General features: G+C 40.5%; 1 protein-coding gene across 2 annotated transcripts; it reads right to left on the bottom strand.

Moving 5' to 3' along the window:
• Positions 1-6,204: 6,204 nt before the first annotated feature.
• On the bottom strand, positions 6,205-11,862 carry mob3a (MOB kinase activator 3A). 2 transcript variants are annotated; one of them, XM_037115543.1, is made up of 4 exons: positions 11,625-11,862; positions 9,585-10,155; positions 8,057-8,259; positions 6,205-6,611 (listed from the first exon to the last, which is right to left on the bottom strand). In XM_037115543.1, exons 2-4 carry the CDS (start codon positions 10,000-10,002, stop codon positions 6,582-6,584), a joined length of 651 nt encoding a protein of 216 aa, XP_036971438.1. In that variant the 5' UTR covers positions 10,003-10,155; positions 11,625-11,862; the 3' UTR covers positions 6,205-6,581. The 2 variants fall into 2 exon arrangements, with proteins under 2 accessions (XP_036971438.1, XP_036971439.1); XM_037115544.1 differs by lacking the exon at positions 11,625-11,862 and adding an exon at positions 11,481-11,618.
• Between the last annotated feature and the right edge of the window lie 884 nt (positions 11,863-12,746).

Genomic DNA, 12,746 nt, shown 5'->3' with positions numbered 1-12,746 from the left:
TCTGCCCCTCAAACATAAGCCCAGTGGTAGCAAACATTACGCAAGCCGCTGGCTGCCGATCCCTAACCAGGAGCACACGGTGTAGTTGAAGGTTTAGCAGGAAAACAAGATCACACGTCGTGGAAGCGCAGGGAGGTGGGTCTGTGTCACTACAGGTCAAAAAGAAGAGGGATGGGCCATCATAAATAACTTCATGTGGTAACATCCCCGTCTCTGCTGTGAATGGCTCTCACCAGGAGACACTCAGGATGGGGGTCCTCTTTAAGGGCAGACGTTACTCCAGTCTGAAATATCATATAACAGAGGCGTGTCTCTGTTGTTGTTCACGGCAAAACTGCAGTTCAAGGCTATCTTCTGTGATATCCTGATGGCGTATGACGATAAAGCTGTAGATTATTGATATCACTCTCAGAGGATATATGTACCTGCATCACTTCACTGTGTTTGATATAAGTTCTGGTGAAGTTAATGTATGACTTTACGCTGCAGCTGCGTGTTTCAGCAACTCACTAACCCAACAGTGAGCCAGTCAGCAGAAAATGCATGTTGTGCTGTCAAACATTGTCCAGAGCTATACAACCTATTCCCTGGCCTCCCATTTTCCTGAAGCCCACGGTCAGGCATACATTTTAAATATGTACTACTCTGGCTCTGGTGCAGCGCGATGAAGTAACTAGTAACCAAAGTTATCAGATAAATGTAGTGGAGTAAAAAGTACAAAACTTGCCTCGATGATGTGGTGGAGTGGAAGTATAAGTACAATTATCTCAAAATTGCACTTAAGTACAGTAGTTAAGTAAATGTTATACTTCATCAGTGAATATGTGATACTGTCAGAAAGTCTGTAAGAGGATCTTTCAAATGTAGAGCCGCTGAAGTACAACAACTTTATGTTTTTAAGCGTTCATGTAACCCCTTCTACACTTACTTATGCAATACCTGCATGTGTTGCCATGTAACAATTGATGAACTCCGATTGGTCGATGGTCATCATCCCTGATCTCTCCCATGAACACACAGGAAAAGGTTAAAAAAAAAAAAAAATGACACAACACACTAGAAGACATTATTGTAAAAGATCAAGAGTTTAAAAAAAAAGTTCATCCCACGTGTTGGTGATTTTTACAATGATTTCAGAAAAGGCAGGAAATTAGTTTTCAAATTTAAGATATTTTCTTGGGCTGGTAGATTTTGTCCACCCCTAATACTAACTACATGGATCGAGCCTTATGTCGAACCAGCCCAGGCGGCAGGATTTGTTTCAAAAACACACCTGTGATATCTTTTACAAACAGTACAGTCCTGCATGCTATATGCATCTGTGCACGTGAACAAGCACTCTCCTGCAAATGTATTCATGAAACGCACGTCTGGCATGTCCAAGTAAAACTGTCAAAGACGAAGATGATAAGTGTGTGAGAAGCAGCCTGCCGCCTTACACTATTAGATTATGTTGCATACAGGTCACAGTGCCCCAGGCGCGTATTACACCTTTTCTAAGAAACCCTCTCAGTGTAAAGTTCCTAGAAGGAAGCGGCCTCCAGTTAGGAAGAGGCCGCTGAAACCACTCCAATATCCAGCAAAACTCCTTTAACACAGAAAGAGCTGCCAGGGATTTTGCAACAGCATTTGTTTTGTTCCATTTTCGTTCCTGTCCTGCTCTTGAAAACCTTTTGCATGCTTTTTTTTTTCATCTCACTTTGCTCTCATTCCATAACGACGTACAGCACTTATTCTGAAATAAATCATGTTTTTTTAATTTCTCCTCTCAGATTTTGGCCAATGTGCCAACTGCAATCTGTTATTAGTTACTGGCACACAGTTGAAATGTCAAGTCATGTAGAGTTTGTGTCACGATTTTCGAATCTGAGAGTGTTTACGTGCAGTGAATCGTGTGCTTTCAGAAAATAGGAAGTGAGAAAGCTTTAGGACATGTTGTAACAGCTCCAGCTTGTTTTTTTTAATGGCTGTGGTAATCAGCCCACAGAGGGACACTTGCACGTTCACAATAGAGAGGGAAGTAGCTTTTTTTTTTCTGTGGTTACAACATGGAAACATTCTGTTTAGATTCGAACGATAGATGACGTAAAAGTCATTAGAATACAGATCGAGATAGCCTACATTGTTGCGTTGTAGCTTGATTTTATCGTCCTATAGTGGAGCGTTGTGACAGTCATGTCTGCAACTGACAACTGTTTTCACTGTTTATCAGTCTGCTGATTCTTCACTTAATGAATTGTTTGGCCTGAGTCCTTCAAATGGCTGTTAACATTTTTCTCCATGAATGATCCATAACCCACATATTTTCTAGTTTAACGTCAGGCGACTCAAGAGAAAGCAGAAGATTCTTAGAGCGAAGCAATGCAAATAAAATACCTTTCCTGTAGCCCCCCTTTAAATATCACTTGCACTTTTTAATGTGTGTCTGAGGTCATTTTTTATTAAAAGTTCAAAACTGTATAGATTTACAATTATTTTCCTTGTCACATGTTCAACTAAGAGGTCCCCTACTTGCACTGTATGGTCCGTTCTTGGAGAAACCTTTTGAGAATAGAGAGTGGGAGGGTTGACGTATTTTTGTCAGCTAGCCTTGAAGTTAGCGTCACCACGGTTCCCTTGACATAAAGCCGAGCGGCTCTTGTTTGAATTCTGAGATGCGCGGGAAGCCGGTCGTTGGTCCATGTTAACGGCCTCCATTTCTAAACTATGAACAATGAATGCGTTCAAACTGCTAAAAACTGTTGCACAGGCCCATTTAAGGTTATTGCTAAATTTACGACACGCACGCTTTGTTCAGCGACATAATCTACACAAATCTAACTCCATTTTTTATGATTTTCGAAGCATGAATGCAATCGGCAAAGAAATAAGACTTTGGGCTAAGATGACTCCAAACTTATTTCCATGTTAGGACTCTTCAGTACACCACTCCATTGGGCCAGGATTGTCTTCCAAAGTGATGTCACAAATCATGCTCATAGTCCCGCCTCTTCAGATCAGATTTTCAATAAGCACAGAGACAGTAAGACAGTTTAAGCCACACAGATGTGAAAACAGCCTTGCAGCATTTAACTCTGCACATGAGCCGTTCTGCACGGTGAAGTTCAAACATTCAAGGGCAGCAACAAGGAGAAAAACAACAATTTAACCGGAGAGGGACTTTACGGACGACATCCTCTTACTGGAACCTTTGCGGCTCCTCTTCCTAAAATCATGCCTGTACTTTACATCTCTGCCAGCTACAGCATTCGTGAGGCAAGTGAGTCACACAAACCCTCAAAACCGTTAAGGGTGTGTGCACGTTCCAACATTCGCTGAGTCACATTATCTCCCGAACCCTTGTAAACAATCACACTTGTGCCATCACAACAACAGGCAGACAGACACTGCTGTGTAAACCCTGACTGAGCTAGACAAGCTTCAGTCTGATTGGACTCAGCCAGAAAAACCTTCCCCTTGTTCTTGGACCCCTTCCAGTACTTTCTTTTAATGTCTTGCAAACTGCAGAGGCCTTCAGGGCCACTCAGTACATTCCGGGAGAGAAAAACACAGCAGAGGGAGGAGAAAGCGAGAGGCGGACGCGGCTCGTCTCACACGTAACACACACGACGCCCGCTGCCAGCGCACAGTGCAGTGTTGGAGAGGAAGTGACTCTGCTGGGAGGAGGTAAAGAGGAGGGACAATCCTGTAAGAGGATCAGGTTTCAGTAGGCAATGAGGTCACTTCAGTTGATGTTATTGGGGCAGATAGTTACATCATGCTGGTTTGTTAAGACTTACATTCAAATGCCAAAAGAGTGTCTTCTTGAAGGAAGGAGGGAAACTGTAGACAGTATCTTCCAGCCATTACACTACAACAGTTTGACTTTCCACAAGTACTTGTACACTTTGAGTATTTCAATTTTAATGCTACTTTATGCTCCTGCTGTACTGCAACTCTGGGCACTGCTCCATTTATCTTACAGCTGCAGGTACCGGATGCATTTGATAAAACCACACAGCAGTACAACCAGTCAGCTTCACCTCAACCGGCATAAAAATGCTGCATGTTCATGTGTCAGTCGAGCTTGGTGATGTTAGGGCTGGGCAGTATATCGTTATAGTGATACGAGACATATCATCTTTGACTTTTAATACTGTCATATCGTGATATGGCATAAGTGTTGTCTTTTCCTGGTTTTAAAGGCTATTTAAGGCACCAATACTTTATCTTTTAGTCAATATATCAGCATTACCAATGAACATTTATCAAAAGTGTTACAGTTGTCCCTGAAATTGTCATATTGTATTGTATGTATTGTGTTTGGCCAAAATACTGTGATATTTGATTTTGTCGCCCAGTCCCAGCATTTATGAAGTGATTTTGAGGAGATGTAACAAAATAATTTCCATTTTCTTCTGTTTTATTTTTCTCCTCCACTGCAGTTTGGTGGCAAATATTGTACTTCACTACATTTAATAACTTCAGTTACTAATTACTTTGCATATGACATGCTGCATCAGAGCCAGTGTATTTTTAAATTGATTTATTCTTATCTGCAATCAGATTTAGACAAAACAAAGAAAAGAAAAATGCTGAATGTCAGATCCAAAAATTGCTCCTAAGACAATGTATTGCCAGATGACACCTTTACTTTTACAGGTATGACTTCTGGGTGTGTAAATAATATTCAAGCATCAACCAAGATGTGTGAGTACGTTTTGGTTACTTTTTACATTATTGAGTATCTGATATCGAATGTAAGTATCAAAAATACAAGTTGAGTAAATTATACATATATTTTAATGTATTTATACTGTTTACACTGGTCCATCTATCATCTGCCTGGTTGATTTTTAGATTCTATATTCAGCACTTCTGACTGTCATGTTTCTTTTAACTTGACTGCTGAAAACATGAATCAATAAAAAAAAGTTCAATCTGCAAACTAAAGTGATCAAATAAATTTACTTGAGAGAAAAGCACAAAATTTGCCTCCACAGTGTCATGAATTAGGAGTAGAAAGTAGCAGAAAATGGAAATAGTCAAGTAAAGTAGAAGAACATCAAAATTATACTTAGTAACGGTAATTGAGTAAATGTGCTTTTTTACATTCCATCACTGAAAAATAAATACAACTTAGTACATTTAATATGTTCAATAAATTGTAATTACACCTCAGTTTTTATACTTTGAATAATGAGTACTAATATAAATCAATCCTGACTACTTCTCACACCTCATACTTGGCAGAATAGTTGGCAGAAGTTATCTTGTGTTGGTGCTCGCACTGGAGTGTTTCCTGTGCGCAAGACTGCTGCTCCTTATTTACATAATCTGAACCAGTGTGACCGGTAACATCCTCTAAATCTGACCAACAATGTTGTTCTCAAGCCTATTCATGACTGCTGCTGACCCAATCATGCAAAGCCGGGTTCATTCAAAACAAAAACTCTGTTGTCATCGCGGTACAGTCTGGCCTGTTTCTTATGTAACCAGCTTATAGTCAAATCATTAACCTGAATCAAGTCTAGGAGGGCTCCACTTCCCCCCTCCATCGCTATAACTGGGACATTGGACAGATTGCATAAGTGATACAAAACATTTACTGTAACATTCCACCGTCTCACCACAGACAGGTTTTGGTGTCTGCTGCCACCCGGTGGACGGTTTCGCACTTGGTGTACTGAACATGTGCCACCACCCGAGTTTTGTCATGTGAGGTTGGAGTCTCGTGTGACCTTCAGCTGCCAAGAGTGTGGCTGAAGGTCTGCAATGAACACCTGTGGGTTTGTCATCTGAGAACCTGCCTTATGGCCTGAGGCCCAAAGTGTGCAGTGACACAGACTTGATAATGTGAGAGTCACCAGCAGGCAATTACTGTATTTAGTTCATTTCCAAATATGTATGTGACTTGTGAACAGTACCAGGTCCCACATTTATTTAGATGCCTGATATGGTCTTTAAAACCTTAAAAATGTATAAAATCAGAGACAGATTTTTTTTCCTCATTGTTAATTTAACATTTGTCATAATACTTTATCTGCCAGAAAACAAAAATACTACATTGACTGTTCAGTTTCGATTGGGAAAACTGATTGAACTGTTGACCATTTCTCAGAAAAAACCCCAGGGGGAAAAAAAAAAAAAAAAAAAAAAAATCAATAGATGACACTGCACTGCACAGTGCAGATTTAAATACTGATTACAAAAATCAACTTATAATAGAGTAGAGAATATTTTAATGTAACAACATATTGATTTTATAAATGTACAGTAAGAAATCGTACTAATTTTAGATCATTTTAGATGGAAAGACAGAAGCATCCTGGAATGATTGAGATTCAAATAAAATAGAAAAACATCAACACAAACATACACGTCTTAATACTGAGCTCTGATAAAATGTTTAAAAAGGAGCAGGAACGCCTCATAAGACAAGGTTCTTGGTTAAAACCTACAATTTGTGGCTAAAATAGATTACAGTACTTAAATATAAAAATAGACTCTTCTGAATTTGTTTGTTCTTTAAGTTCTCCGCTGCAGTCTTCTAAATGGACGGATGCGTTTGTCCGGCGTGTCGACAGGTCAGTTGTGCCTCCTCAGTGACACATCCGAGCGGTCATCTCCTTCTGCAGACACAAAGCACATGAGACATAAGATGCTACAACTCTTTATGAAGGATTAAGTAGGTTCTTTAAATCAAATGTGTAAACTCATGTGGAAAAGATATTATATGAGGAAAAATGCAACAGATACAGATTTGAAAATTAAACCAGAACCAGTACTTGTATGTGCTGTTGTCATGGCTGTTCAGAATTTTCGAAAGGAACAACACACACTACACAAACATCCAGTTTACTGTCTAAACCTCTGGTCACACAGGCCTTTGTTACAACACGAGGCAGAGAACTAACTGTATAAATCGCTTACAAAGTGTGGCGAGGTCATTAAAAATCAATTAACAATCAGCACACAATCAATCACAGCATTACATCAGTTGAGGCTGTGCAGTAATTCAGCCTGACTGAGAAACTTATCTTGTAAATTAATGATTTCAACAGATACGCAAAAAATAACATTATCTAGATTAATAAGAAACCAGTATATATATATATATATATATATATATATATATATATATATATATATATATATATATATATATATATATATATATATATATATATATATATATATATATATATATATATATATATATATATATATATATATATATATATATATATATATATATATATATATGTATATGTGTCTTTATAACAAATGACACTGTAATTACACACACACACACACACACACACACACACAGCACAAGGTCACCAGCCAGGGTCCTGTTTCAGATTAATGATTTTTGCCAGGGCTGCTTACATGCAGATCGCATGTGGTGGCTGCATCCTGTTTCACAAATGATGGCCACTCGCAAGTAGCTGATAAATTTGTCTCCTTCTTTGATTCTCTTAATCTAACATATCATGTCATGTCATTGTCCGTAACCGCTTATCCCTTTCCATGGGGTCACGGGGTGTTGCTGCTGGAGCCACTCCCAGCCTTGCCTCAGGGCGAGGGCAGGGTACTACCTGGACAAGTCGCCAGCTCATTGCAGGGCCCTCACTGATGAGCAATGTGGGGTTCAGTATCTTGCTCAAAGACACTTAAACATGCAGCCCAGTCCTGCCCAGAGCCGGGATTTGAACCAGCAACCTTCCGATCACTAGTCGACCTGCTCTACCAGCTGGGCTACAGCCACCCCTCTTAATCTAACATCTTAAAATTATTGCAAGAGGAGTTGATCTCATGTTGCAAATCACTGCTTACATGTTGCAATTTCCGCTGCAATCACGGTCTACAATCCCTGCAATAGTTCTCTAGGGCAAGCCAGGACAATCACGAAACACAGGAGACATGTGGCTAATGATGCACAGGTTAGTGCAGCCAGAAGCCAGTCCTGTCTTGAGTAGTGGTCAAATGAGCGACTGTAAATACTCAAGCACATCAAAGCTTTTTTATTTTAGACCTAATCTCCGTTTTAGACCTCATCCCCTCTTTGACTCACCAGAGGCTCCAGCTCTTTCTGGTCTGTGAGGTTGAACTCAGTGACAAAGTAGTAGTAATGCTTGTAGCAGGTGTTGACGTGAGCTTCGGCCCCCATCTGGCTCACGCGGTCAAAGTGGTGGATGTAGACGTGGACAAACACCCGGAACAGACGAGACAAAATCTTCTTAGCCACCTGCATGAAGGTCTTAGGGAAGGGAGTACCTGAGAGTCAGACAGACAGAGACAGGAAAACGCCACGATCAATCCACAATGACCTTTGGCTACCTGCTTCCCAGAAAGGACCATCTTTGAAATATTGATGCAGTTAAAGCAGTTCTCGCAGAAGATTTTAACAACATTTTCAATGTGTCTCTTGTCCTCTTTTGTCCCCCGGAGCCCCTCAGGTCAGATACCAGCATGCTTAAGAACCCGGCTCGAGTCACGTCATCCGTGAATGGAAACCAACATGACTTGGTCCGGGGGATAAGCCTCCACTCTAACCAAGTGATTAATTTAATATGTCGTTTTGCTTTGACTAATTCAATAATATTTCAGGAATCTGTTCCAGAGGACAGACACGTCAGAGGTTGTTTCTATTCATAGCCGCCTGTACATTGTGTGACCCATTTTTAAATCCACTGCTTGGATGTTTCTGTAGTTAGTCAGATGTCGGGCACAGGGCATGCACACATGCACTGAGCTGCAGACCGAGATAATGGAAAACCCTGAATGCTACAGGAGATTAACTGATAGTGTTTGCGATGTGCACACTGAAGGTAATCTGACAAATGTGGCCTTGCACAGTGAATTCAAAACATCTTTGGGTTATCTGTTTTGGAGTGAGGCTTCAGATTTTAAATGCTTCATCTCATTTTAACATTTTTAAAAATGGTGATCATTAAAGTGGCATTTTGCCGGGGGGGGGGGGTTCGTGTGACTAGTGATGAAATGAATGAGTCTAGTGAAAGAAAGATTAATTATCAAAAAGTCATTTTAGGAGAAAAAATGCCACATTTTTGAATGTTACAGCAACATTTTGGCTTATTTTTTTCCCCTTTGTGTTTACTAAATAAGTTTTAGTGTTCCCCAAATTAATCAGTATTTCATGCGACAATATTCAAGAGAAATCTGATTAAATAAGCATAACTTTCTGTAGAATAAATATGTTGTTTTCAGCTTTTCTCTGCTCTAGGTGTGACAGATTTCAACTGTGAGAGTTCTGTCCGTTTTATATCATTACTTTGAGCTCTCATGATTTGGTATGGGCACAATATTATCTCAGCCAGTAATTAATCAGAGTAGCCTAACTCACAATAATTTGTGACATCAGGAGTCTGTGCTCATTGTCTATGCATGGGTGAAGGTTTGGTTTGCTCACAAGCAGATTTCACTATCTGATTTCAGAGATATGAAGCAGTCCCTGAGATTCTTTACAGTTGGTTTTCTTGACAAATTCTAGAGGACACAAAACCAAAAGGTCTGTGACCTAATTCTGGATAAACAGCCAAAGTCTTAACATGCCATCTGTAGCTACTCTCAACACTTACCGACATTGGTGGGGAAGATGTTCTCATTGTTGATTTGTACCTCGATCCAGTCCATGAGCAGGCTCATGTATTTGGGGGCTGACAGCGCCGTCGGCCTCTTGTATTTGTGCTCGTCCTGCCAGCGGTATTCGTACTTGGGCCCCCCGGACATGACGGGGCAGGTTTGATCGGTGCAGGAGTCGCTGATGGTGCCGTAGATGAGGTTGATGCGGTTGAAGAAGTCGACCACGTGAACGGCCACCCAGTCGTTGAGGTCCTCGCCGTGGGGCAGCTGCACGGCCTGCTTCAGGTCCAGCCCAGCGTTCAGAGATGCCTGGGCCTTCTTGTGCAGCTCGAAGCGCTGCGTCCCGGGCTCAAACTTGCGCTTGGGCCGGAATGTCCTGTCTTTGTTGAAGACTTGTTTCAGGGCCATGGACATGGTTGCATGTGTTGGCGGCGGGCAATTTGTTTGAGTGCTTCTGGTGAATTATTTAATGTTGAAATGGAGGCAGTCAAGAATTTTGTCAACAACAAGCGCAGATTTGTTGTTATGGATTGTCTTTTGGTATTTGTTGCGACTCAGTCTGTGATCCTGCAAAGGCAGAGAGGGACAGAGTTCAATTAACAGATTTACATTTTCACTGATATTCTGTCAAGCCTGATTTCTATGCATTACATTTCACAAAATATTACAGTCTTCACAATTAATTCTTTTTCAGTTTGTTTTTTATTGATAAAAAGGGTTTTGAGTCCCCAACTTGTCAAAGACTGGCACTTTGGGATGGCAGGCGACCCAACCTACTATCCCAATTTGCAGTTCAGTGCATGTGTGCATGCCCTGTGCTCGACATCTGACTAACTACAGAAACATCCAAGCAGTGGATTTAAAAAATGGGTTACACAATGTACAGGTTGGGAATGAGACCCAAAAATGTACTTGAACATTGTACTTTTTTTTTTTTTTTTTTTTTTTACAAATAGGTACTTTGATCATCTTTTGTCTATCAGATGACCAAAAATAAAATGCCCATGTCCATTATAATACCATAATCAGGTTCAGTTTACGATCACAAAAAGCTGCAAACCCAAGTTAAGCCTGAACTCGGTATCATCTTCTTTAAGCTTGTATCTATTGATAAATTAATCAGTGAGCAAGTGAGCTTTTCAGCTCTTTTTACAAACTCCCACGCTTTTCAAACATAACTCATGAGAGGTGATTACACAATAAGAGCATCTGTGTCCCAGTTTTTGCACCGTCTTGGGCCTAAAGTTGCATTAAGTAGTAAAATATGAGCCCCTTGCCCATGTCCTCAGGCAAATATGAAAACGCCATAGTGTGAATGCTGCCACTAAATAAAGATCTGTCAAGATGAAGCCATGAATGTCTGGTAGAAGAAGATAAATACATTGCTATAGTAACATCATGACATGACATTTTAGTTTATTATTCAGTTCACTTGTTTCATCCGCCACTAACTGGTGAGAAAAGTGAACATGTCTGAGATCAGTGTAATCCTCTACATCTCAGCGCAACGACAAGTCCGAACAGTGACAGCAGGAAGGCTTTAAATATGAAACATCGTGTTGAAGTGAACATGAGTCATTTCCTCTTTCAGGCACCAATTCCGCCGTGAAACCAAGAATCTGCGGAATGACAATAAAACCGACTCAAACCGTCTGTTATTAATATAACGGGGCGCCGCTGGGTTCATACAGTCAACAATAACGCGATAATGCGCAGTTCGTGTCATTTTGCGCACACTTTACAGGATGAAAGCCAGAGATTAAACAGCGGGGCACATGACGACTGGACCAAGTTTATTCGTGACGTGACTGTCGTTAGCTAACTCGTTCCGACTTGTTGCTTTCAGCTAAAAAAAACAAAAAAACAAAAACAAACAAACCCCCAAAACACACCGAATAACAGACGACAAACACGCGTTTTAGCACTCAGTCCACGTCACATCTTCCACATTAACCGTGTTAAAACATCCATTATGTCGGACGGACGATCAAACGGTGACGAAATGGCTCAGTTGAAAGCCACTTTCCCCAACTTACTTGTTCCGCCTTCCTGTTCCGTCCGTTTCCTTCGATCTTTTATCGAAATTTGTCTGGTTACCGATCGATAGCTTCAAGTCAGCCGCATGCACAGACTACATTATGGATACACTGTGCGATACATGTTGAATAATTACTGTTAATTCAATAAACATGTCACTTTAATACAGAAACTAACGTCTGACTCCTCCCTACGAAACGAAAAGTACACCAGTGTCAGGCTCGAGACACTGACACTGACTTCCGCTCAGAACCCTTCGAAATAATATGCCTCTCTGCCTTCATATTGTAACCTAGCTATAATAAGAAATATGATCAAGTACATGTATTAACTATAAATTGATGCCCATTTATTATAATTGAATATCGTTTTTATTGTTTGGAGTCAGTTATGGCAATATTTTAAATAAAAAGTCATTTAATGAGTAAAAATACAAAACTAGTGTATAACATTTTGCCCTTGTATCCCCTTAAAAAAAAAACAGCAAAACCCCCCCCCAAAAAAACTAGTCACCCTTTGTCATTCAATGATTCAATGCATTGTTTTTTTTCATTAGCATCAATGAAATAGTTCCCCAAAATCAAAATTGCTCAGTACCTTATGAGGCAATATTCAACAGAAATCTGATGAAATAAAAACAGCTCTCTGTAGGATAGATATTTGGTCTATGTGGTTAAAGCATTAGTGATCAGAAGGTCACTGGTTCAAATCCCAGCTCTCCCGGACTGAGCGGAGCTGCATGTCAAAGTGTCCTTGAGCAAGATACTGAACCCCAACTGGCTCCTGATGTCGGTTGGCACCTTGCATGGCGGCCTCTGCCATCAGTGAGGGCCATGCAATGAGCTGGCGACTTGTCCAGGGTGGACCCTGCCCATGTCTGTATTTTCCTTTGACTTTAAATTACTTACAAGAGCAGGGCTACAGTTTTCCAGCTAGTACTAAAAAAATGCCATGTGTAGGTTTACTCCACAAACACTTTGTGCCATTATTTTGAAGACTCATTCTTGAACTTCCGGTGTCATGTGCCCTTCAGTGTTGCCTGGCAGCTCAGGGGTGCTTCCTCTGATAGTCAGTGAATGGCAGGAAGCATCCTGACTAACCTCATTTATCTTATAACACAG

The sequence above is a fragment of the Acanthopagrus latus genome, chromosome 11 (genome assembly GCF_904848185.1).
Source record: "Acanthopagrus latus isolate v.2019 chromosome 11, fAcaLat1.1, whole genome shotgun sequence".
Classification (NCBI taxonomy): Eukaryota; Metazoa; Chordata; class Actinopteri; order Spariformes; family Sparidae; genus Acanthopagrus; species Acanthopagrus latus.
Note: the sequence above shows the minus strand (reverse complement) of the source record. Positions and strands in the feature narration are given on the sequence as shown.